A 27,095-nucleotide genomic window follows, 5' to 3' on the forward strand; every position below is an offset into this window, starting at 1 on the left:
ACCTCGGGACCAGCCGTGTTTCGGTTTTCGGAGAATTTCGGAAGGTGGGTCCGCGGGGGGGTCGTGCGCACGACTTACCCTTTATCCGAACTTCCGAACCCGGAACCCTCTAAAAACCAAAGGTTTTTTCGTTCAGCGTAAGTCGTGCGCACGACTTACGCTGAACGAAAAAACCAAAGGTTTTTAGGGGGTTTCGGTTTTCGGAAGTTCGGATAAAGGGTAGTCTACCTGTATTTGTTGGCTTGTTGTGCGGTTGAGATTGTCCCTAGTCTGATCACTTTTGCAGACTTACAAGGTGGGACAGCGAGATCATGGATAGCAGACATAATCTAAGTTGATGTAAAAAATCAGCCAACTGAATGGCAAAACAAGTCTGAATGAAAAGATAGGTTTAAGTTGAATTGTAATTTCAAAGCCACTGGGGAAAGCGTGAAAGGTGTCGAGTATCAGACAGCGGGTACTGTGAAAGGAGTTAACTTTTCTGCATTTTGGACTTGGGTCACAGTTTAACCCTTTATATATTTGGAAAAAATGGCACTGTAATTAGCTAGTTCGATGTGCAATTCTAGACTAAAATCCAATGATCAGAAATCTGACTTGGCAATCTGATCACAAACTTGATGACCATCAATGTTTTCATAGGAATGTTGATCTGAGCAATAATATGATAGAAACTGGGACAAAAATCTCTTGACAATTCCCCTTTCAATTTCAGAGTAGGTATCTAAACATTTTTCTGCAGGGGAGGGGGTGGAGCTTTTTTGTAATTTAGTGGACTGATTTGATTGCAGATCACACATTAAAGCTGATATTTATGTACTTGTTAAATTTTTTGTTTCCAATTTATGCAAATAATCAACTTTTCATATTTTAAACAGGTTCTTTTTAGGGTGATTAATAATTGACATTTTCCCAATGTGTTACTGTTGCTTGCAGAGCCGATCCTTGAATTGCTCAACTTAAAAGATATATTTTACATCCAGTACATATAATACAAAATGATTTCAGTGAGAAATTGGATAGTGTGTCGGTATCTATAATTTTTCCTGAAATCTGCCATTGTCAGCAGAAAAGAAACTCTGTGTGTGTATATATGGGCAAAATAATAAAGCAAAAGGACAACAGTTTGATCAATTAATGTCTAATTTGAGGGAAAACAATCTGCTTCCTTTCATGAGAAAATAATTTTTTTCTATTCTAAAAATGCCTCAACATGGTTATTATATGAGGCAGTATACAAGTTTCTAAAACTACCAAAAAAGTCTTTTCCAAAACCTCAAACTGCTTTGTTACCTGAGATAGGAATGTGTTGTAATTGCTCTGTTCTTGACTTTCACCCTCCTAAATATGAGGCTAATTTGAGATGGTTGTTATGGCCCCTTCAATCCTTTTAAAGCAAATGGAAAAGAAAGCTTTATGCATTGCTGGCTTGAGAACCCAAGGAATCATCCACAAAAATGCCTTGTGTGCAGACTGGAAAGTTGTGGGTGCAGCATAGCATCATGTGCATTGCATTGTTTGGGCCCCTTGGCTAAGGGTTTCAACTCCCTGAGAAGGCATTGGTGTGTGTATATAGCATAAAAAGGAAGTATTAAGTGTTCCTAAATAAATCCTTAGTTATGTGGTTGTATTGTACACTCTCAAGTAAATAAACCAATAGGAAATTAAAGTTATAATTTCTGTATTTCTCAATTGCAGACAGTGGTGCCAACATTAAACTTTTGGGAGACTTTAGTATTGTTTTGTGATCTAAATGTATATATTTTTTTATATGCATATATAATGACACAAAAAATTAAGGAGTCTTAGCTAGAACAGTTTGGCTAGTGTCTGCCACCATCATTTATTGGGCTGAATTCTGAAATTTGAGAAATGCTTTGCTTGAACAAAGTTTTCTAATAGACTTGTGCATTAGAATTTTAACAAAATTGTTTTGGGCTTAGGAATAGATTTATTCAAGTTTGACTATGCTAGCAAAATTACTTCAAATTATTTTCATTCATTCATTCATGTTATGTACGAATGGCTAAAAGATGAAAAATTGTAAAAAGGTCGTAAAACCACTTCTCATATATAATTCTAAAATAGATGGGATCAGTACATTGAGCAAATATGTTGAGCATAAACCAGCAACTGTATGAAGAAGATTAATGCACACTGTATGTGAGGATTGTCACTGCTGTGACAGCAGCTATATTGTGAAATGAAGGTTCTTGCAGTCCATCACACACTTTATTATGTGTCTATGATTATGCACACGATTGGGTCAGAACAATGCATTTTGGCAATTGGTTACAGTGATGTGGAATTTTGAGATTGGTGAAGGGATAACTTATGTTTCCAAACAAATATTGGTAATTTCAGCAGCTGCTTTTTGAGGGAAGCAAAAGGCACTTATTCAAGTCTTCACGTGATAGTTCTTTGTTCTGGTCTTTACACAACACTGTTGAGCTTGCAATTTTGCAAATCTTTTGTGAACTATTGCAGTTCAAGATTCTCTGTATTTGCAACATGCCTACACTTCTGAAGATCGGTTTGAACTTCATGCTGGATGACATTGTGATTTGGTTTGCTTAGGAAAGGTATTGTGTACTTATACTCTTAAACGTTTGACTTGTGACCTCAGTTAGTTTAATCATTCTTGTAAATTACTTAATATTACCAGATACAGGAAACTTTGTGATATCCGGCACCGACGGGACCGAGCTGTTGCCGTCCCATCAAAACTGCCGGACAAACCAGCGCTAATGTTAAAGCATACGGAAGCTTTTGAGCTCCGTATCTAGCAACAAACCCTGTTGCTCAACAGCTTCTAAACAGTCGGCCGTAGCTTGCAAGCGTCTCTGTAGCTAAGCAACAGCTTTAGCTAGACCTTGCAGAGCCTGACTGGTGGGGGAAAAAAAGCAACAAAAAGAAAAAAAACTTACTGAACCGACTCCTGAATTTTGCCGGTGGCTCGAGCATTCCGGACAGTTAACCTCCGGATAAACCAAAGTTTCCTGTATTAGGTTTGTTGTAATACATTGGCATGCTGGGAACAATGGCAACAACTTGCATACATTATGTAAATGCCATGTAGAAAAACATCTCAAGTTACTGCACAGAGGCATAAGGAAAACGGGTACCAAGCCAAAGAGATTAGGAAGGGTGACCAAAAGTTTGGTTGAAGAGGGGAGTTTGAAGAAGGATTCTTAAAGGTGGAGAGACAGAAAATTAGAGAGTGGGACTTAAGCAGCTAAAGACCCAAACTCAAATTTGGGGGTGGGGGGAGGTGTCGGTGGCTGGGGGTGGGGGTATGTTACACAAGATGTTGGTGTCGGAGGAATGGAGAGTATGGGCTGGGTAATTGTTGAGCAGAGGATGTTGGAGATAGTGAGGAGCAAGTCCATGGAGACATTTTAACAACAGGAAGAGATTTTTAAATTTAAGGAGTTGGGAGGATGGGAGCTAATGTATGCAAGATATGATAGGCGAGCGTGAATTGACGTGGGATATGATATGGGTAACAGTTTTCGATCAGCTGAAGTTTGTGGAGATGGAGGTTGGCTAAGAGAGCATTGGAGTAATTGAACCTGTAGGTGGCAAAGGCATGAATGAGGATTGGTTGGGGGCAGAGGTGAGCACTGTCACTGAGGTGGAAGTAAATGAGGATATCAGATCGGAAGCTCAGTTCTCAGTGTGAAAGCAAGGTGGCAAACAGTCTGGTTTGGTCTGAGATAGTGACTGGGGATAAGGGATAGAGTCAGTGACTATGGTAAGGAATTTGTGGCAGTGGCCAAAGACTGGCTTTGGTATTCTCACTGTTTAGCTGGAAGAATTTATGGTTCCTCCAAGGCTGGATGTTGGCAGTGGAGGAATTGAAAGGTGTTGGAGAGGTAGAGGTGAACACTTGCAAGCTGACACCACGCCTTTATTATGTCGCTAAGCACTAGCATGAAGAGGTGGAGGGGGTCAAGGCTGGATTCTTGAGGAAGTCTGACTTTTAAGATAACCCATTCAATTTCCACCATTTCAAAAATTGTCTGAACTGTACTAATTGGAATGCACGTTTATAAAAAAAAAGACATCTAAAGTAACACAAGCAGATTGTGCGCACAAAATTGCTGAAGCAGTTTGACTGGACTTGTGAAAACTGAGCTCTTTAGTGACACTACAGACCTGCTTGAACATGGGAAATCTTTTGTTGCAGCAGTTTTGAATGGGTTTTTGAGTAGTATTTGTGACTCCTTTAGATTGAGTTTTAACAAAAATGTGATGTGTCTGACATATGCACATAATATGAATTTTGATTTTTTTTTTAATGTTACTGTGCAGAATTGTCCCATCAATTCTACTGGTGGTTTTCCTCAGAATGAACCACTTCCTTGTACCCTTTCAAGCAACTATCTCATTTTTTAAATAGTTACCTCAACAAGGCAATGCTACTTTTAAACTTTTCTACATATCAGTTCTTAGTATTGAGGAAAGGCAGTGCAAATTGTTGCCATTTGCTCCAGATTACACTGCAAGCCACTGTCCTACAAAGCAAGCAGTCCCAGCTGTAGTGGCAGTGGAAAGCTTTTCTCGTTTTGAGATAGACGAGGTATTCTGGAATTAAACTGCGGGGAGGGGGAACTTCAATTCTTTGTTTTGGTGCACTCTGGTTCCATTACACTCTTCAATTTAAAAAAAAAAATGAGTTCACTAACTTTAATAATTTTGCCATTGAATATCATTAAAGAGTGCTTGTTTGTGCTTTTGACTAGACATTTTTAATCTTTGCTTGCAGTTCCCTTGCTGACCAGTGATGTCATTATTGAGCATGGTGAATTGCAAGCTAAAGTGCTAAGTTTGTGTTTTCTCCCTTCCACTAATTTTTCTTGCCCACACGTCACACAATGGACAAGTGACTGCTCTGAGGCCTTATGTCATTTTGGGAGGTGAACAAGATCAGCTAGATATGACTTTTCTTGGACTCCTTCATTGGGGTGGCTAATATCTGGAACTCAAGTAGGTGGAAGCCCACACTATTATGCTTCAGCATGTTCTACCTCGATATGCTATTTGCATTTACACAGCTTCTCTTGGGCATGCAGTTCTTTTACTAAGTTCCCCCACCTCTATCTTGTGGCATCAACTTTGTAATTGTGATGGTTTCTCTGCTTTAACTGTGAAGGAAGGATGTAAAATCCTACTTGCCAATCATCCATGGGCAAGTTACTTTATTGCTTTGGCAAGCTGAAAAACAAAGCAACTTCTTCATTTGCTAGTAACATTGGTGTATTTTTCACCTATAATTTTCACACCCCAGGCCCTTGATACTGTAGTATTAATTCCAGTCATGATCCAAGCCTCTGGTATTTCACCCAAAAAGGTATTTGTTATCTGAGGGGAAGAGTTCCATCCCTCATAGCATCAATGCGAATGGAAATGTGGGAATAAGAGAAAAGAAAATGAAGTTGTCCCACGTTGCAGCAGGGAAAAGGAAATAGCAAAAAGATAAAAGTCTCGGAATAGGGCTGCCTAGAAGACGACTTGTGGGATTGGCCAAACTGTAATGAGTAACGGGATCAACGCAGTGTAGGTATTTAGCTTTTTTAGGATTTAAATTTGACTTTCAATTAAACCTGGTATGTAATTGTGCAATGATGCAGAGTTTTTAACCACAAAGGGTATTGCAACCAAGTCCTGTTCTCATCCAGTGTCCACACATGAGTACATTGTTAAGGAGGGTGCTACTCAGAAAAGTGATTCTGTGCTTGGAGCACCATGTTATACAGCTAAGATTCTGAGACCATTTTTAAGAAAAATGACAGCTGTCATCTTTAAAATATGAGATCAGGCAGAAGGTGGTACTGTTTTTTTGAAAATACCGCTTGTTCTGCAATCCTGATTAATTTCAAAGATATAAGTTACTGGGTAAATGAGAGAATGGCTCATATAATGTTGACAACTTGAGGAATAAGCGATTTAATTGGTCAATGAATGCATAGGTTTTGTTGCATATTAAAAGTTTAAACTTGACTTGGTAGTGATAGTGCTGATTTGGTGTTGAGACACATTGAAGGTAACTGATGATAGGTGCTGACTGGGGTACCAGTATATCGTTTGGAACCTTTTTTTTTAATCAGTTGGCCATTCCAAAATTTCTTTAAAGTTGTGCTTGTATGTGACTAATTTCATAGCTTGGAAAATTACACATTAGTTAATCAATGACCATATGTATCATTTTCTTTAAGGAAAATGTGGTTTTTGGGCCTTGTACACAAGAATGTCATCAAGATGTGTATAGCATATTGGTACTAAGACCTGATGCAATAATCTGGGCATAGTATTTGAATACACTGGTTCTGATTTTGTACAGCAATTCTATTTATACCACTGAGCAGCTCCACTAGTACATCTAAATCTGCATGCTTATGTATGCATCTTCTAATGTGCACAAGTAGCTGTTTACAGATCTAAATCTGGCTCACCATTTTATACTGTTAAGTATTAGCATACATCCAAATTGGCCTAGTTTTGTGACCTGCCTTTGAGACAGATATTGTTTATGGCAGTGCAATTTTGCGAACCTGTTGCTATTTGTGGTGGCAAATGGATTAGGTTGTATGATGAATTGGGCTTCAATTTGCCTCTAAATAGGACTTCCATATTATTTGCATTCTTGTTATGTGAAGTAATTCTTGTACATTCCAAATGTTTAGCTTTATCTGCAAAGAGAGAGTAACTTGGCCAAGGTGCTTTTAACTCCTTCCATGAATCCCAAAATAAATCTGCCTCTTTAAATGCTTCTTTTGGTGTAGTGTATGGCGGATTGCAAATGAAGGTTGCTAACTGTCCATTTCATCCAGTGTTTTTAAATTTCAATTTAATTTAAATTATGCTCATCATCCCAACATTTCACCCTTCTCTGCATTATATTGTGAAATTGGTTCCCGAGTCTGAATTTACTAAGTTGGGCTTTATTGTGCAGCTTACATACCATTGTAAAAAAAAAAAAAAAAAAAAATTGCTCTTGTTACTAATCCAATTGTTCACTTTTTTTGGGCTAGGAATAATTATAAATTTCTGTCCATACTCTCATTTACTTGGCCTCCTTGGTTGGAAAAAGCTGATAAATGACATGGTACTGTTGCGGGTGAAGGAAAAGAGAAATTGTGCACTGCAGTAACAAATCTCTTGAAGGTGTACTCTGTGTATGAAATTGTCTTTGGTTATCCACATACAATGAATAAATTAATTGGGTAATCTACTTATTCATCTAGTTTCCCATGAGTAGATGTGTAGTATGGAACCTTTGTTATGCTATAAACTGAGGTGCAGCAATGTGCTCTTCTCATGTTCTACTCTCTATTGCTAATAAATCATAATTGGTCTTGTGTTAGGGTATTGGGGCATTCCTTAGGCTATCTGAGATAGCTTACAACAGATTGATGCAATTTGCTTTTGCTACATTATACATTGATTACATTTTTAAAATGCTGAAGCATATAATAATTATAGCATGCTTGGCTAAGTTACAATTTTATTTAAAAAATTTGGTCAGCCAAGTGTCTGACACGCATGGAAAGCTCTCGCCATGCTTAGAAATTCTCCAAACAAAGCTACTTGGAAATCCACAGAATTAGAATTTTCATTTGTCTGAGAGTACATATTCTCTTCACATAAGAACACATTGCACTTCAGTTAGGTTTGTAACACCCAAATGTTAGTAATTGGAGTTTAACTAAGACTATGTAACTTACCGGCACAGAAACTAGTAAGCTTCCTGCTGCTTGTTTAGGTCGGATCACTCTGCTCATTAAAATGTTGGCTTTCAGAATTATCTGGAGCTAAGTGGGAAGAATCCCAGCCCCCAATGGGAGCTCCAGTTGTATCCAGAAGCTGGCTAATCAATCATGAAAGGTGCCCTGAGCTACTAAACTAGGTCCAGCAGAGACCACACTTCGTGCCCTACACCTTTAATAGGTTAGTCACTCTTTGATCATTACACAACTGATGACCATGCTTTTGAGTCCTAGCTGGGATAGCAATTACCAGGAGCTCCTCCTGAGTGATATGAGCATCATAACTCATCACAAAATGTGAGTGCATTGTTACCCTAATGCATGTAATTTCCCATCGAGCGGTGATCAGATGGAGGGAGACTTCAGGAACAACTCCTTGTTTATCTAACCCAATGAAATTAGGCACTGAAACCTGAAATATGAGCAAACCCTGCCTCCAGTAACAATTTGCTGCATTTGTTGTCCCAAGCTTCAATTTCCATACCAGTTTTATGATATTCATCTGCCTTCAGAGTGCTAAAAGGATCTATGCAAGATAGATTGTTAGTCACCTTCATGTTTTTGGTGTCCAAATGCAGTGCTGTGTACTAGTCATCACAGGTCCAGGTCCTGTAGTAAGGGATTTGGTAAAGACATGCCTGTTGAGACAGACTGCACCTCTGAGGCCCTGTGATAGATTGGTGTAGGCTGGAGCGCTCTCTACCTGCAACTAGAAACCTATTTTGCCACAACTTTACCTCAAGTGGGGTCCTGGAATCATTCATTTGGGACAAATGAAGCCATTGGTTACATCCCTCAGAGCTCTCATGAAGGCAGATGCTCTGTGGAAGCACAATCCCAAAGAGCAGTGTTTAATTTAAGCTATAATTGACATCCACTAGAACTCCCATATACTCATGAATCAACAATTGGACTAGATACTTATATCTTCTAGTTAATACCTTTTTGAAATCTCTTCTTCAGCCATATAGAATCATAGTACCACTGTGGATACCCATCATATCCCACTTAAAATGGCAAGTGTAGCATACTAGATCCCAGGTGAATGCACCAAAAATGCATCTTTGAAAAGAGTGGAACAATTCTTTGACCTGTGAAGACATCCTTTATGAATGTCCAACACATCATTGAGGACGATAGACAAATTTGCCTCCAATTAGTTTCACATGCCTGCAGTTTAGTGACTTTGTCGATCAGTGTTTCCTCTCTGACTGTAACTTTGATTTGTTATGGACTCATTTTAATTTCCCTAGTGGCTAAGGCATTGTAACTCTGATACTTTTTTTTTAAAAGCTTAGTGTGTTTCTCATCTGTATTTTCATCTTTTTTAGTTTAATAGTATTAGTCAAAAGTTGTACTTTATTTCCTACAGAAATCCCCTCATCAGCAAACTGTTAAATCTGGGGACAAAAGTTCAGGTGAGATGTTTTATTTAATGTATATAAATATATTGCAGCATTAAATTTGGACTACATCTGTTGTTCCAAATATTACATTTTCTGGTGTGTGCGGCCTCCAGGGCATGCACACTGATTTCTAATAAGTACATTGTATATGTGGAAGAAGCTTCTATAACTTCCTAGCAGACAAATGTCTCTCCTAGCTGCAATTTGGAACTTTTTTTGATTATGTGGACACTTCCCGTTAATCAGTAATTCAAATACGTTTCCTTCTCAGCTGAAAGCAATTGGCATTCAGGTTCCCCTTAAATTTGAGCCTCATTCCAGGAAACTTGTCCTGAATGTAAGACTCGAGTCTGCCGTATGCTTTTCACAAGATTTTAAAATTTGTGTAAAAACAAACTTCTGCTGCTGTCTATAACTGTCATAGAAGTATTGTTAAATATTTTCCAGTTTGTGCTCTGAACATGGTGTGGTATAGTTCCAGAAGCACTAGCAACCTCCAGTACCTTGCCTAATGGTTGTTCTTCATGTGAGTGCCTGGGCAGTGAATGTCAGAAGACTATTTGAGTGTGGCGAGCATTTCATTGGAGCCTGAACCTGTCCTCACGTTGTCCACATGTGTGCTTTCCAGCAACGGAAACTAATTGGAAACCCTGGCTGGCTTTTTTCCCCATCTTTCTTGCCTGGGACATTGAAGCTAATTATAGTACCCACACTGCCCCAGCTGAAATCAGATAGCTCATCACAGACCAATGATCAAACCTGGGACCATTCTGGTCTGTATGTCAGCACATATCATTGCAGTGATTTTACCCATTACAGATTCTCTTTTAAAAGTCTGATTATGAACTATGTACACCAGTGATTTTAATTAAAGGAAAATTTGACACTTTGAAATTTACAAAATTTAATCATATGCTCGTAAGCCTACTTTATCTTGTGTTCAGAGAATATGTGCCATACATTTCCCCAGGAGGGAGGGGAACGTTGATCATATCACTTGCTCTGAGGCTTCTACATTTACTACTGTCTAACCTAGGGGTATTAATAACTATGGACGATCTTGGGCACAAACTCATTGTCTCTTACTATATCAATTTGATCCACCCCTGGAATGTTTTGTAATATTTCTTTAAATAGACATGCTGTAATCCATTGTTCACACGCCCCCCTCCTGCCCCCAATAGTTTTTAATTATTCCCAACTTTTCTCTGTCCTCCCCTCTCCTGAAAGTGCTGACTCTTGGTTAGGTTTGGTTTCGTGGGTACTGTACTGCCTCACAAAAGTGACCATTCTTCATGTATGAATCTAGACAATGAATTTTGTCAGGTTGTTGGAGGCCACCACATACAGTACTAGGTCAATTTTATTCTGGCTAAACATCCATATATACACACACTTCGCAGCAGGGACATTGTTGTCTCCGCTACCTCACCACAAACCAGAATCAAACCCATTCAGGTCTGAACAGCGTAATTCAATTTCCAACAGACATCTTGCGAAAATGAATACATTTCAGTATTAACATCACACAACTGTTTAATGCAGGAGATTTAGAAGTACAGAACTGTAGAATATGTTGTACAGAAAAGCTGTACTTTGTAAAACACAATCCTCTCGAATTTGTAAATGTTTTCCTATTCAGTATATTGCTTTTTTAGTGCTGTCCTTAGTCGGTCAGATGTTCCCTTCCTCCCTAATCCATGTGTGTTCAGGTGTCATTCTGTGTGTTAACACAGATATCCAAGTTTTTGTGGGCTCCACAAGTATGTACCACAAAGCCTCCGAGGCTGTATAAAATGTAATGCCATGTTCCCTTTAATTTGCATATATTTCATGGTGCTTGTACTAGCCAGTCTTTTGAGGATTTATTCACCCATAAGGCAACAAGTGCTAAGAACTGCCATTTCTAAACCTCAAAGTCCACAAAATTCAAAAGGGACAAACTAGGAAATAGAGAATTTAAACACAAATAGAACAGAGTTTCCTAGTTTTTGAGGGCTGGATTTCGAAGATTTGAGTGCCATATGGAGCCCTAAGGTTGCAAGTTGAACAGTTGTGTGCTAAGGGAAACTAAACCAGGCACTCTGAATTACTTGGTAGTCAAGAGCTAATAAGGGAAAGGAAGGAAGAGGAAATAAAGCAATAATCAAAATTAGATTCAGAATATTTTGAATGCACCTAATTTAGTGTCTGGCTTATGTTAGTGTTTGTATTAAGTTTTATTTGCTATAACATTTTGTGACTTCACCTATTTACCCTTGGTTTGGTTATTTTAAAACACGGGTACATGGCTAGAATTGTATTTTACTTTACAAGCCAGTACGGCAATTTTGTTAAAACTGACAGCAAGATTTAAATCTGACTCGTCTTTAATTTCCCTGATGCCTGCAATATTTTGCTTACTTATAACTCTATTCAAGAAGCTGGACATTGAGGTTAATTAAATGCTGCATTGTGATTCTACCTGGTCACATCACTTGAAGTGTGTTCTCTGTTTTGCAAAGATAGCATTATTGATGAAAGGGTACATGAGAACATAAAGCATGGAACAAGAAAAGGCTATTTGGTCCATCAAGCTCGCTTGCTCCACAGACCATACACAATCTACCTTATCATGGATTCTACCCCACACATTTAATCTCCTGAAGGAAAGCTCCGCATAAACATTCCCTCATTCCAAAAGGTAATCAAACAAAACTCCAGAATATTCATCCATCCATATATCTCCACCACTGAAATCAACAGCAGCTGAGCCACAGCAGCATTAGGAACCATTGTTTCCTGTGGAGTTGTTATTATTTCAGATTGTAGCTATTCCTATGGTCTCCAACCTCGATGTCTATCAGTTATTTACCCCATTCTTTTTGAATTGAGTTATTTGAAAACAAACTTGTTGCTGAGAATCTGTTCCACAAATCTAATACTCTGTGTGCCACAACACAAGTGTGTTGGACAGTGTCGGAACCTACTCCAAGTCCTCTGCTAGTGCTGCTGTGAGCCACCTGCTTAAGGTGTAGGAGAGCAGAGCAGTGATGACTTTCCTGGATTTTCCTCATGAGAAAGATGTTGGCCTCTGCTTAGCATTTCATTACAGCAATGCAGCTGAAATGGGAAAATTCGCCATGTAGTTGAATTGCAGGCATGGAACTCTGTCTCATCATTTTGTGTCACTAAGTATTGGTGGTCACTATCCTTCAGATGTACCAAAAAGTGAAAAATGCATTCCATGACATGCCATTGTGTTATCATAGCTTGCTTCATCCTCAGTGAAATCCACAATGCCAGTGCATATCTGTTCTGTGCAGCTTTCTACTCCCAACCTGCCCACTTGCAACTGAATTTGATTGGTCAGTTTGCAACTGAACTGACCTGACACCAGTGTGCAGTTCAGCATTGTACTTGAATCAGTTAAATCTTAAAAAATTGAAAACAACTGATGTTGGAGTGGGGCAGTGGTCAGGAAATTGAAGAAAGCAGAAACAAATATAAAAAAAAAAAAAAAAGTTGCAAGTTACCTGAATATTACCTTTACCCATACAGTATTTTCACTTGCTTTTCATAATTAAGCATGCTCACTTAAGTCATATCACACTAATTGTATATTGAAAATACTTCCATGGAGGCTTACCTGTGCCCTTTTGTCCCAAACAGAAACTATGTACCAGCTTCCTGTCAACAACCTTGCAAATCTAAGAAAGGCTCGTAAAACAGTGAAAAAGATCCTTACAGATATTGGCTTGGATTATTGTAAAGATCATATAGAGGTAAGTAGAAATTTTTGTTTTTGGAGGAGGTGAAACTGGATTCAAATCCCATCCCCTCACATACTGATATAAAACTCCCTTTTGTTAGCTTTAAGAGTTTAAAAGGCAATGAGTTTGTGTAATTATTGGAGCCCTAAGTCCATAACACAATAATCTAGAACCTACCATTTCCACGTTGTAGACTTGCGCAGAGGAGCTACACAGGCAGCTGATGTGGGGAAAATGTTACATTGTTGCAATAAAAGGTGCTCTTCTGAGTTCGATGTATCAGATTATTAGAGAGAGCTTTACTCTGCTTATGCTTGATGCTCCTTGTGTACATGGTTACAGAGGAAATTGCTTCTTGGGGTGCTGGTCAGAACGTCATGAGATTGTTTTCTTAGAGTTGTTTCTTAATGACTGTTGTCTGTATAATTCTAAGTAGATCAAGATTCTTGCTGTCTTGTCAGCAAACTACCGTGTACTCACATCTGAACATAAGAATATAAGAAATAGGAGCAGGAGTAGGCCAATCGGCCCCTCGAGCCTGCTCCGCCATTCAATAAGATCATGGCTGATCTGATCCTAACCGCCAATCTACTATCACAGAACCATCTCCTGAATCTAACAGAATAAAACACACGAAATAGGAGCAGGATCAGGCTACACGGCCCCTGGGCCCGCTGTGCTACCCACAGGGCCATGTCCGATCCAAACCTAGACTCATGTCCAAATTCCTGCCCGCTCCCCGTAACCCTTAATTCCCTTTATTTCTAGGAAACTGTCTATTTCTGTTTTAAATTTATGTAATGATGTAGCTTCTACATCTTTTTGGGGCAGCATATTCCATGGACCTACCACCCTCTTGAGTGAAGTAGTTCCTCCTCATCTCAGTTTTGAAAGAGCAGCCCCTTATTCTAAGACTATGCCCCCTAGTTCTAGTTTCACCCATCATCGGGAACATCCTCCCCGCATCCACCCGATCCAACCCCTTCACAATCTTATATGTTTCAATAAGATCGCCTCTCATTCTTCTGAACTCCAATGAATAGAGTCCCAATCTACTCAACCTCTCCTCATCCCCGGGATTAACCGAGTGAACCTTCTTTGTACTGACTCGAGAGCAAGTATGTCTTTTCTTAAGTATGGACACCAAAACTGTATGCAGTATTCCAGGTGCGGTCTCACCAATACCTTGTACAACTGAAGCAATACCTCCCTATTTTTATATTCTATCCCCCTAGCAATGAAAGCCAACATTCCATTGGCCTTCTTAATCACTTGCTGCACCTGCATACTAACCTTTTGAGTTTCGTGCACCAGGACCCCCAGATCCCTTTATACTTCAGTACTTTCCAGTTTCTTGCCATTAAGATAATAACTTGCTCTACGATTTTTCCTGCCAAAGTGCATAACCTCACACTTTCCAGTATTGTATTCCATCTGCCAAATCTCTGCCCACTTACTTAGCCTATGTCCCCTTGCAGGTTTTTTATGTCCTCCTCACTCACTACTTTCCCTCCCATCTTAGTATCATCTGCAAACTTTGATATGTTACACTCTGTCCCCTCCTCCAAATCGTTAATATAGATTGTAAAGAGTTGGGGACCCAGCACTGACCCCTGCGGAACACCACTAGTTACTGATTGCCAGTCTGAGAATGAACCATATATCCCAACTCTCTGCCTTCTGTTAGATAGCCAATCCTCTATCCATGCCAGAATATTACCCCTAATCCTGTGATTTTTTATCTTAAGCAATAATCTTTTGTGTGGCACCTTGTCAAATGCCTTTTGGAAGTCTAAATACACTACATCCACTGGTTCCCCTTTATCCACCCTATATGTTACTTCCTCAAAGAACTCCAGCAAATTTGTCAGACTTCCCCTTCATAAAACCATGCTGACTTTGTCCTATTAAATTATGATTATCCAAATGTCCTGTTACTGTCTCCTTAATAATGGACTCCAAAATTTTACCTACCGCAGATGTTAGGCTAACCGGTCTATAGTTTCCAGCCTTCTGTCTACTGCCCTTTTTAAATAAGGGTGTTACATTAGCAGTTTTCCAGTCTGCCGGGACCTTTGCTGAGTCCAGGGAGTTTTGGAAAATTATTACTAAAGCATCCACAATCCCTACCGCCACTTCCCTCAAGACCCTAGGATGTAAGCCATCAGGTCCAGGTGATTTAACCGCCTTGAGTCCCATTATTTTACCAAGTACCACTTCCTTAGTGATTTTGATCGTGTTTAGCTCCTCCCCCCCCCCATAGCCCCCTGTTTGTCCAGTGTTGGGATATTCTTAGTGTCCTCTACTGTAAAGACTGATACAAAATATTCATTCAGTGTTTTTGCCATCTCCATATTTCCCACCATTTCCCGGTCTCATCCTCTAAGGGACCAACATTTACTTTAGCCACCCTTTTTCTTTTTATATAACTATAAAAACTCTTACTATCTGCTTTTGTATTTTTTGCTAATTTACTTTCATAATCTATCTTCCCTTTCTTAATCAATCTTTTTGTTATTTTTTGCTGTCTTTTAAAGTTTTCCCAATCCTCTATCCTCCCACTAGATTTGGCTACCTTATATGCCCTTGTTTTTAGTCGAATACTATCCTTAATTTCTTTACTTAGCCACGGATGGCTGTCTTTTCTTTTACACCCTTTTCTTCTCAGTGGAATATATATTTTTTGGAAGTTGTAAAATAACTCCTTAAATGTACACCACTGATCATGTATCGTCTTACCCTTTAATCTATTTTCCCAATCCACTCTACTCAATTCCGCTCTCATACCTTCATAGTCTCCTTTATTCAAGCTTAGCATGCTTGTTTGAGATCCAACCTTCTCACCCTCTAATTGAATATGGAATTCAACCATGTTATGGTCACTCATTCCAAGGGGATCCTTTACTAGGACATTTTTAATTAATCCTGTCTCATTACACAGGACCAGATCTAAGGTTGCTTGCCCCCTGGTCGGTTCAGTTACATACTGCTCAAGAAACCAATCCCTAATACACTCAATGAACGCATCCTCAAGGCAGCCCTGCCCAATTTGATTTGTCCAATTAATATGATAGTTAAAATCCCCCATAATTATAGATGTTCCCTTATTACAAGCCTCAACTATTTCCTGATTGATACTCCGTCCGACAGTGTTGCAACTGTTCAGAGGCCTATAGACTACGCCCACTAGTGTTTTTTTTCCCCTTATTATTCCATATCTCCACCCAAACTGTTTCATTGTCCTGATCTTTTGACCCAATATCATTTCTCTCTATTACAGTGATTCCTTCCTTTATTAACATAGCCTCCCCTTCCTTCCTGCCTGTCCTTCCTGATCGTTAAATAACCTGGTATGTTTAATTCCCAGGCATTGTCACCCTGCAGCCATGTTTCTGTAATGGCCACAAGATCATACCCATATGTAGTTATTTGTGCCATTAACTCGTCTATTTTGTTACAAATGCTACGTGTTTTCAGATAGAGAACTTTCAAATATGTTTTGTGACACTTAGTTCCTGCTTTTGCCCTTTTTATTACTTTACCTTTTACTCCATACCTTCTGCCCCTTCCTGACACGCTCTGGTTTTTAATTTCCCCTCTGCTACCTAAGTCTATGACCTTCTCTGTTGTCATTTTTATTATTTGCTCTCTAGGAACCTCCCCCCCCACTAGTTAGTTTAAAGCCCTCTCTACAGCCCTAGTTATATGATCCGCCAGGACTCTAGTCCCAGCACTGGCCAAGTGAAGCATGTCCCAACGGAACAGCTCCCTCCTGCCCCAGTACTGGTGCCAGTGTCCGAGGAAGCAAAACCCATTTCTCTCACACCGGTCTTTGAGCCACGCATTTAACTCTCTAATTTTATTTGTCCTAGCCAAATTCGTTCGTGGCTCAGGTAATAATCCAGAGATTATTACCCTTGAGGTTCTGTTTTTTAATTTGACCCCTAGCTGCTCATACTCCTTTAACAGAACCGGCTTCCTAGTCCTATCTACGTCGTTTGTACCAACATGGACCACGACAACTGGATCCACCCCCTCCCACCAAGTTTCTTTCCAGCCCAGAGGAGATGTCCTTAACCCTGGTACCGGGTAGGCAACACAGCCTTCGGGACTCTCGCTCTCGGCTGCAGAGAACTCTTATCTATCCCCCTAATAATACTATCCCCTACCACTACAACATTTCTATTTACTCCCCCCTCTTGAATGGCCCCCCCGTTCCACGGTGCTGTGGACAGGTTGCTCATCCTCCCTGCAGTCCCTGCTCCTGTCCCCACAGGGAGTAAGAACCTCGAACCTGTTGGACAAGAGCAAGGGCTGCGGCTCCTCCAGCTCTACCTCCTGGATCCCCATACCTGCCTCACTCGTAGTCACACCGTCCTGTCCCTGACCATGGGCTACATCTGAATTAATTAACTTCATAGGTGTGACCACCTCCTGATACACAGAGTCCAGGTACTTCTCCCCCTCCCTGATGTGTAGCAGTGTCTGAAGCTCAGACTCCAACTCATCAACACGGAGCTGGAGTTCCTGTAGCAGCAGACACTTGTCACAGACGTAATCACCGTGAGCCTCAATGGGGTCCACCGGCTCCCACATCTCGCAACAGTAACACATCACCTGCTCCATTCTATGTAATTAATTAAATTTTTTATTGTTAGTTATGGACACCCTCTGTCCGATTTTAGATGCTGGTATCCCCTTTAATTAATTGGATTTAAATTAAATCAATCCCTCTAATTACACCAGTTAAATGGTTTACCAACAGTCACTCTGCACCAGAAAGGCCTTATTAACTACAACCCACAGAGTTAAAGTTTGAAAAGAGCACCTAACACCCCACTTACCCAAACTCACAGCACTCTCTGCTGACTCGCACTAGGACTGGTCTTTTTATACTGTTTGTTTGTTTACAGCCAAATGAGTCACCCCTGCTGATTGGTTAGAAAACTGGTTTCCACTGCCTGCTGTGCCAATTTACTCCTACTGCAGTGTAACCTTGTTTTACTCTTCTTAAACCAACAGAATCCCAAATATTTAACTTTTCCCCTTTACTTAAACTGCTTAAGTAATCTTATCAAGAATGATTTAAAGAGAAATAACAATTAAAGAACTCTCGCACTTACCCAAACTCTCAGCACTCTCTGCTGCATTGTAGTGTGCAATGGCTTATTTGCTTTTGCATCTGTTAATTCTAGCTTATCTAAAAACAGGCCCAGTTACATTTGAAAATTTATTTTATTTTTGTATTGAAATTTAAGATTTTCAAGAAACCATACCCTCTCACGGATGTGTTGAATTCATAACTTTGTTTTTCTCAGAATAAGCTAAAGTGCTTTTCCCCAATAAATTTAGACACATATATAAATGTTTTTTTTAAATAATTTCCAGTACTGTTTTTATTGGTAAATTTTCACATTGCGATCTGTTTAGGGGTGTGTAGTTTGTGTGCTTGTTGCTGGTCTTTTTTTTTTAATCTCAAAAAATTGTGTTATTGCTAATTGCGCCTTGGCCAAGGATAACAATTTGGGAAAGTGGCGTGAGCACATAACCACACAACTGAATTTGGTATCTGGTGAAAATATTCGTACCTCAACAGTTGATGGGGACTGCATTTGGCTCTTTTAGTTAAGAGTTTCGATCAGGATTTGAGAGTGAGGATAAATTTAACATAATGTATGTTTTTTCTCTGACCTCTATTTGACTGGGAGCCAAATTAAGCTCTGAGAATTCGTGCTAATTCTTATTTGAAATCAATTCCTTTTATGCTCCCATTAATTTCAAACATAGGATGTTTTTTACTAACTTTGTGTGGAAGTTTTTTTTAAGGATAACCACACAATCAAGGATTTAAACTTTTAATTTTTGTCCTCTGAGCCAGAATAAGAAACTAGTTTTGAACTCAATCACTGCTGATTTGTACACACACTTGAAGGAATTTACTGACTATTGGAGAAGTTGCTACTCTGTAAAGCAATACTGCACGATATGAAGTTTATGTTGACATGTTGCTGCTTGGTCTGTTTGAAGTGATTGTAATTTATACTTTTTGCATTCCCTTTGGGAGAGAAGAAAATTAAAATCTGTTGCTCTGATGCAAAGTTTCAGTGGAAGGTTTTTACTTAATGACAAAGAATAAAAAAAATAATGTATTAAAAATCTTTTTTATATATTATTTATATACAACTAAAACTGTTCTTCCAGGATTTCAAACAGTTCGAACCAAATGACTTCTACCTGAAGAACACTACGTGGGACGATGTCTCGCTTTGGGACCCTTCTTCTACAAAGCTACAGGTTAGTTTAATTTCTATACTGGAAGTGTTGATTCTTACATTATTGTATATTTCTTTAACGCTTCATTCAGAGTTATATCTAATTAGCAGGGTGGGCTTTATTGGTTAAAATATTTTTTTACTAATCCATTGTGCATGTCTGTTTTTAACTATTATAATTAGTGATTTGATGAGTTGAAACTTGAGTCCATAGTTTAGTAAATCTACAGTGCTGGCAGATAAAAACATTGAGATTGTTTCTATGGTGGATTCCAGATTTTATATAAACTTAAGGCAGGGAGTCAGCTGCTCTTCATAAGTTGTTAAAAGTACATTTAGTGATGGCATGAATTTTTTTTTCCCAACTATGGAATCTGATTTTGAAGCAACATGTATTGTTCACAGGCTAAAGGCAACACCAGTTCAGAGGTGTACTGTCAACTTTCAATGTAATTAATTCACATTTAGGATAGGTACAAAACTTTGATATACCAAAAAAACAATTTTTTTATTGGCCATAAATATTTTGCATTTAAAAAAATCTTTGTACATCTGTACAGAAAGTGATCTCGTTTAAACTAGAGTATTGTTACAGAATGTGACATACTTGGCATTCTAATGCCGATTCCTTTAATGTATAAATGAAACACGGTAAAATGTACCTGCAATAATTTTTCAGGTGTTTCCAGCCTTTTACACTAAGTGGAATATAAGCACAATTTGTCATTGTGAAAATAGTATCAGTCATATCTCAGTGTAGTGACTGTGTAATCTACTTTAGAGCAATCTTTTTAGTATATTTAAAATTCAGAAATATTCTTATCCATAGCATTTTTGGGTGAAGGAATATATGGCTGGCAGGCAATCTATGTGTACCTTTGTTTTAATCACAATGAAAACAAAATTGGACTAATTTAAATTGTACCTATGTAGACTGAACAATAATAACTGCTGCTGTTTTATATTTTCAGGATTATCGTACAAAACCATTTTGCTGCAGTGCTTGTCCTTTTGCATCCAAATTTTTTTCTGCCTACAAGAGCCACTTCAGAAATGTTCATAGTGAAGATTTTGAAAACAAAATCCTGATAAATTGCCCTTATTGTCCATACAATGCTGACAGAAAGACCCTGGAGACCCATATCAAGATTTTTCATGTTCCTCTCTGGAAAGTACCCAGTGGAGGCAAGAATGCACACAATGAAAAGTCAAAGCAGGATGGCAATCTTAAACTGAAACATGCTGACAGCGTGGAGCAAGCAGTCTATTACTGTAAGAAGTGTACCTACCGAGATCCTCTGTATGATGTTGTCAGGAAACATATTTACAGGGAACATTTTCAACATGTGGCAGCGCCTTATGTGGCGAGAACAGGAGACAAGTCGGTGAATGGCACATTTTCTGCCCCTAATGGACGAGATGATGGGACTGTACATTGCAAACGTTGTCTCTTCATACCCAAGACTTACGAGGCCTTGGTGCAGCATGTTATTGAAGACCATGAACGAATAGGATACCAAGTAACAGCAATGATAGGGCATACTAATGTGGTAGTACCAAGATCAAAGCCCTTGATGTTGATAGCACCAAAGCCACACGATAAGCCTTCTCTAGCTGCCGCAAATTATCAGAGTATTAAAACTTCAATGCAGCAGAATATGAATCGTGTATCCATGTCCAAAAGCGCACAGAATTCTGCAGTCAATCTTATGTCGAGTACTGGTCGTCTGCCACCAAAATATGCCATTTCATCAATGGCGCATAACTATTCTTTGGGGCAACAAATTAGACTCCCACTGCCAGGTGGTTTGCCAGTTTCCCTTCAGCAGCGATCACAAACAGTAAAACAGTTAATCTCCAGTGGCAATGGTAGGCAATATGGAGTTAGTGCTGGAGAACAGAGGCGGCCATCTCAGATGCAATATAATGTTCAGTCAGGAAGCTTGACCGGTAACAGTGCGTCCAGTCAATTGTCAATGAAACAGTCGCAGTTCAGTATTTCTCAAGCACAAAGGATGCAAGGATTGTCCAGTTCAGCGGTAAAGTCATTAACTTCTCCAGCAGGCCTCACTAATTCTGCTACACAGAGCTCTGCATTGGCTGGTTCTGCTGCTCAGAAATGGAAGATCTGCACAATGTGTAATGAGCTTTTCCCAGAAAGTGTGTATAGCATACACTTTGAAAAGGAGCATAAAGCTGAAAAGATCCAGGCCGTAGCTAATTATATTCAGAAGATCAACAGTTTCACGAGCAAGTGTCTCTACTGCAACCGTTATTTACCCAGTGAAACACTGCTTAACCATATGCTTATACATGGACTGTCGTGTCCCTACTGCCGTTCCACTTTCAATGATGTTGAAAAGATGGCTGAACATGTAAGAATCCTTCACATTGATGAAGAAGTGGGACCCAAGACTGAGTCAACATTAACTTTTGATTTGTCTACACAGAAGGGTAGTCGCAGTAATATACAACTCCTTGTAACTACATACAGTATTTCTGAGAGTCCCTCAATGGAGAATGCAAACTACCGACCCCAGAATCAGAACTTAACATTCAGAAAGCCAGAAGGGCAGTTGCAGCAGCCAAAACCACAGGTCAAATCTAAAATAAAGCCAGATTTGAATTCTATACCTCAAACCCAAATTCCCTATAAAAATGATGTTGGAAAAACCCTTTGCCCGTTGTGTTTCTCTATTTTGAAGGGCCCGATATCGGATGCTTTGGCTCACCATCTGAGGGAACGGCATCAGGTGATACAAACCATTCATCCAGTGGAGAAAAAACTCACCTATAAATGCATTCACTGTTTGGGAGTCTACACGAGTAACATGACCGCCTCTACTATAACATTGCATCTGGTACACTGTAGAGGTGTTGGAAAAGCACAAAATGGTCAAGATCGAAGTCTTGCTCATGCCAAGGTAACACACTCACCAAGTGTAATGCCCATGAAACGTGAATATGAGTATGAATATGGGGACTTTGCTTTAATGAAAAAAAGGAAATTGGATGGTGAGGAGACTGTCCAGAGTTTTACCTTGGGAGAGGAAAAACTGGAGGAGCCAATAGTTTTGGCTATTGATCCAAAGGGCTATGAGGACGAGTCCTACGAGGCCAGAAAAATGTTTCTCACAAACTACTTTAACAAGCAACCCTACCCAAATCGAAGGGAAATTGAAAAGTTGGCAGCTGGCTTATGGTTATGGAAATCGGACATTGCCTCACACTTCAGCAATAAGAGGAAGAAATGTGTTCGGGATTGTGAGAAGTACAGGCCCAAGGTATTGCTGGGATTTAACATGATGGAGTTGCGAAAGGTAAAGCACAATATGGACTTTGGGCCTACTTGGAATATGTTAAATAACAAAGAAGTAGGTGGCAAAGAATCCGCCAGTTCAAAACCAAACTCGGAGAAAGTGAATCGGAAGACCGAGAAAGAGAAAAGAGATTTGAATCTGGGATCAGAAAAGGTGGAGGCAAGTGTTTTGGATTTGAGCTCCCAAATGGAGGAAAATTCAAATCCAAACTCAGAAAAGGTAGAGGGAGGTGCTTCGAGCCAGAGCTCAGAAAAAATGGAGGGAAGTGCTTTAGATTTGAGCACTCAGATGGAAGAAAGTCCTTCAAACGTGAGCTCTGAGATGGTGGAGGGAACACCATTAGATTTGAGTGCTCAGATGGTAGAGGAAACCCCTTCAATCAAGAGCGCTGAGATGGTGGAGGAAAGTCCTTCAAATGTGAGTTCTGACATGGCGGAGGGAACTGCTTTAGATTTGAGTTCTCAGATGGTGGAGGGAAGCCCTTCAATCAAGAGCGCTGAGATGGTGGAGGGAAGCCCTTCAAATATGAGCTCTGAGATGGTGGAGGGAAGCCCTTCAAATATGAGCTCTGAGATGGTAGAGGAAAATGCTTCAAATATGAGCTCTGAGATGGTGGAGGAAAATGCTTCAAATACTTGTGCAGGTGAAGATTTGCCATCAACTGAAATGGGTAGAGAAGAAACTTCTGAAATGTTGAGTAATGAATTGCAAAAACCTGCATTGGCGCTGAAGGATGATGAATCAAATATGGAAGAGGAGCAATATCCTGAGCCAGCTTCAGAATCAAAAGATAAAGAATCAGAAAGTGAGGATTCTGAAGAATTCTCGGAATGTAAAGATGGTGTTTCTCCGACTGAGGATGGACTAGCATCTCCACAAGCATCTGATCAGGAGGATGTTTCATCTGAACTCAAACAAGAGTTTTGGATCAAACGACCGTGGACAGATGATGCATCCCAAAGTGAAGAGGAGCAGGAGCCCACACGGTCCTCTGAAACAAAAGCTGCATTAGAAAGTGATGAACAGAACTGGACAGAAGGTCCAGCTGAGTGGAGTGGAGAGCCTTTCCAAAATGAAGAAGAAAAGTGGGCCAAAGAACAGCCTGAATGGAAGAATGTTTCGCCAGAGAATGAGGAAAGTTTGTCTAATCCACTGTTGGAGTGGCAAGGTAACACAGCAGATAGTGAAGCTGAGGAGCTTGATCAGCTCCTCGATCAGTCAAATGATGGTCTTTCAGATAATGTGGCAGAACCGGTTTGTGGCTCATCATCTGGTGTTGGGCTAAGTAGTCAGCCTGCATAGAAGTTTGACTTGTTTTGGAGTCTCTCTTGCTGTGAAATGTGTGCAGAATCTTAAAATGAAAGGAGCCAGTGTATAAAATTTGAAGGACTATTCAGAGGTACAGAATTACAGGCAGAGGAGGCGTTAAAATGCAGCAGGTTTAGTTGCATTCTGCCTTCGGGTTGCTTTACAGTTGTACAAAAGTGGCATATTGTAATTTACTTTCTAAATGTTTTCTCATTTACCTATGGTAGTGAAAGGCCAACATGTACTTATTGGTTAACAGTGTACTGTACTATAGATTTCAATAAGACCTTTAAGTTTGTTTTATTCATTTACTCGGTCTGCGTAGCTGGAATGTATATTTCTACAGTCTTTTAGAGCCATTATAAGTGAAGCTTATCGTATAGGTCTTGTGTACTTGTTCTAGATTTACTGTATGATTCACCTTTTTTTAGTGATACCCCTGCTGTTAAATAAATGCAGCATTTAGTTCACTTGATAACTGCTTGAAGGAGGTTGTGCTGTAGTGTCTGTCAACATTATTATAAACTAGTTTTTATTGCACATATCCTTATACAACTTTGGTAGCATTTGGCCAGTAGCTTACTGAACATAAAAACTGGCCTTACTGTAATATGGCAAATTGCTGTTTAATGTATCCTTTGCTCCAATATTGATGGTTACTGGCATTTCAAATGTTAATGCATTTTTAAAGTCTCCCTTCAACCTAAATTACTTACAGAACTAGAAATGAAATTCATAATATGCTGATTTCACTAACTTATGTTTTGGATCAGCACACGTGGTGAATTGGGTAAAACATGGCAAATATTTAGAAATGCTGGGTTTTGCCTATTTCGAGGTTACATGTTAGGGATAAACACCACTGTGGTGTTTGTATACATTGTATCATCTATGTAATAGTGTCTGTAGTAAATTTCATTTTTGTGATCTTTATTTTCCTTTGTACTTTTCATTTACACTTCTGGAAAATAAAATGCTTTATCGTACTTAATTGTGTATGATATTTACATGCATTTTACGTTATGGACTTGAGATGGTGGGAAGTTTTAAAAATAAAAATGCAGTTCCCCTTAACAGATGTTTTCACAAAGATCCGTTAAATTTAATTAAACAGCATTTTTTCAACTTCACATCTTCAAAATAAAAGCTGTTTTCTCATCTCAAGTGTTAGACACTTTTTTTGGATATGCTTTATAATAAATTTACAAATTTAGCCATTTTAACGCAACAACAAATGGGCAGGAATGACATTCTATTTGCTTATTTTTGATATTTTTTTTGCATCTTTAGTTCTGCATTCCTAGTCTGTATGAATTATAGAATTGTATACGTTCAAAGCACATGTGAGGGGTTTGGGTTATAATGTCTGTTCGTAGATAATTAGTTGTATGATTGAATGCTCCAGCGGATTTATTTTCTGTGAAGTTGGGTGCCGTGCATTCTAGCATGTATAAATGCTGACACTTTCTTCATTTAATACTGAAAATAGGCACTAATTCCACTCTGATGGAAAAAAAGAGACTTGCATTTATATAGCGCCTTTCACGACCACCAGAAGTCCCAAAGTGCTTTACCGCCAATGACGTACTTTTGAAGTGGAGTCACTGTTGTAATGTGAGAAACGTGGCAGCCAATTTGTGCACAGCAAGCTCCCACAAACAGCAATGTGATAATGACCAGATAATCTGTTTTTGTTATGTTGGTTGAGGGATAAATACTGGCCAGGACACCGAGGATAACTCCCCTGCTCTTCTTCAAAATAGTGCCATGGGATCTTTTACATCCACCTGAGAGAGCAGACGGGGCCTCGGTTTAACGTCTAATCCGAAAGACGGCACCTTAGGCAGTGCAGTACAGCACTGCACTGGAGTGTCAACCTAGCTTTTATCTGCTCAAGTCCCTGAATCTTCCCTTGTAATTTTTAGGTTCAGATCTTCTGGAACTAGGGAATGCTGACCTGCAGCTTTGTTTCACACCATTGAGATCATGATTTATTTTCAGTTAACCCTTTCACTGGTACAAACTGATACTTTGGTTTGTATAAACTTTACCATGCTTGATTCTTTTTGAACTGCAAGTTTTTGTTTGTGACGGATACATTTTATTAAGGATCTTGACAAAATTCACAGTTTAATGTCACGCCACTCGTGCATTATAATCAATGGGTTGAAACAACCTTAATTTTGGCCTAATTGGCATTTCTGGAATGCTGCATTCTATTGGGGGGGGGGGGTATATTTTTGAATAAAATATTCATAAAAATGCAGATTACACTACATGAATGAATATGGTAGTTGCTGAGACCTGATTTCCAAAATTATGATTCTGGTAATATCAGAGCAATTTCAAAAACTACTAACCAAAGAGGAGGTACTTTTTTATTTTAAAAACAAATTGTTAAGTAATAACTAGTAATGTGTGGTTTTAGTGCTTTTAATGATGGTGTATAATAGCTTACTGTAATTTGATGGGGACAGTATTTTTAAAAATTGATCACATTAACAATAGTGCTTACTGTACATAACTCTTTAAAAATTGCCTGTTCAACATCAGATCTGCAAGTTCGGTCCTAAGAGTTTGTTTTCTCCCAAACTTTCTTGGTGACATTCATTTTAAGTGGCTTATACTTTGAGGCATAAAGTAACATGTTGGAGTACAAATGGAGTGCCTTGGTTATAAAACATTAAAACTGGAATATTTTGTGTTATTCTTGGCTTTTATATTAACTGCTCATTTTGACCAATACATCTGTAATGTTTGGTTTCTAACAAAGTCAGCAATGCTACTTGGAGAGCTGAAGCTTTGATGATGGCTGCCTACAGCTACCTTAGGAGATACGAATATGTATGACTCCTAAGAAGTAGTGTCAAAAGTGTCAGTTAGGCTCAGTTGCTAACATTTTCCCTCTGATTCAGAAGGTTCTAGTTTCAAGTTTTACTTTAGGACTTCAATATACAGTCCAGGTTGACACTCCAGTACAGTATGTATAACTAATATAGAGGTGATGACAGGCTTAAGACACTGAACAGACTTGAAAAATACAGACACCCTTAACCTCAGAGCAGGCTACCATTTGATAACTATTCTATGGGCTGGCCTGAAACTTTAAAACACAGAGCTTTTAGTCAATGGGTTGCAGGATTGAACTTAACTGTACACCTACACATGATGTGCACTATAATTCTGTATTTGGAGACTGGTCACCGAGCTCTTTGTCAGACAACCAGAGCTGATCAATGTCCCCTTTTCAAAAGTCTGGCACAGCTAT

The 27,095-nt window shown here is 39.2% G+C and overlaps 1 protein-coding gene across 4 annotated transcripts in view; it reads left to right on the forward strand.

Annotated features, from left to right (window-relative positions):
* Positions 1-24,813, forward strand: part of adnpb (activity-dependent neuroprotector homeobox b) — a 38,760-nt gene extending 13,947 nt beyond the window's left edge. For 2 of the 4 annotated variants that reach the window (XM_086005310.1, XM_086005308.1), the window contains exons 2-5: positions 9,142-9,187; positions 12,827-12,939; positions 19,129-19,221; positions 20,171-24,813. In XM_086005310.1, the coding sequence (XP_085861436.1) occupies positions 12,832-12,939; positions 19,129-19,221; positions 20,171-23,821 (3,852 nt within the window). In that variant the 5' untranslated portion in view covers positions 9,142-9,187; positions 12,827-12,831 and the 3' untranslated portion in view covers positions 23,822-24,813. Of the gene's footprint in view, positions 1-9,141; positions 9,188-11,679; positions 11,859-12,826; positions 12,940-19,128; positions 19,222-20,170 lie in introns of all 4 variants that reach the window. The other 2 variants (XM_086005311.1, XM_086005309.1) reach the window with 2 other exon arrangements.
* Positions 24,814-27,095: the final 2,282 nt, after the last annotated feature.

The sequence above is a fragment of the Somniosus microcephalus genome, chromosome 13 (genome assembly GCF_052327205.1).
Source record: "Somniosus microcephalus isolate GS21.2 chromosome 13, FLI_Smic_1.0, whole genome shotgun sequence".
NCBI lineage: Eukaryota > Metazoa > Chordata > Chondrichthyes > Squaliformes > Somniosidae > Somniosus > Somniosus microcephalus.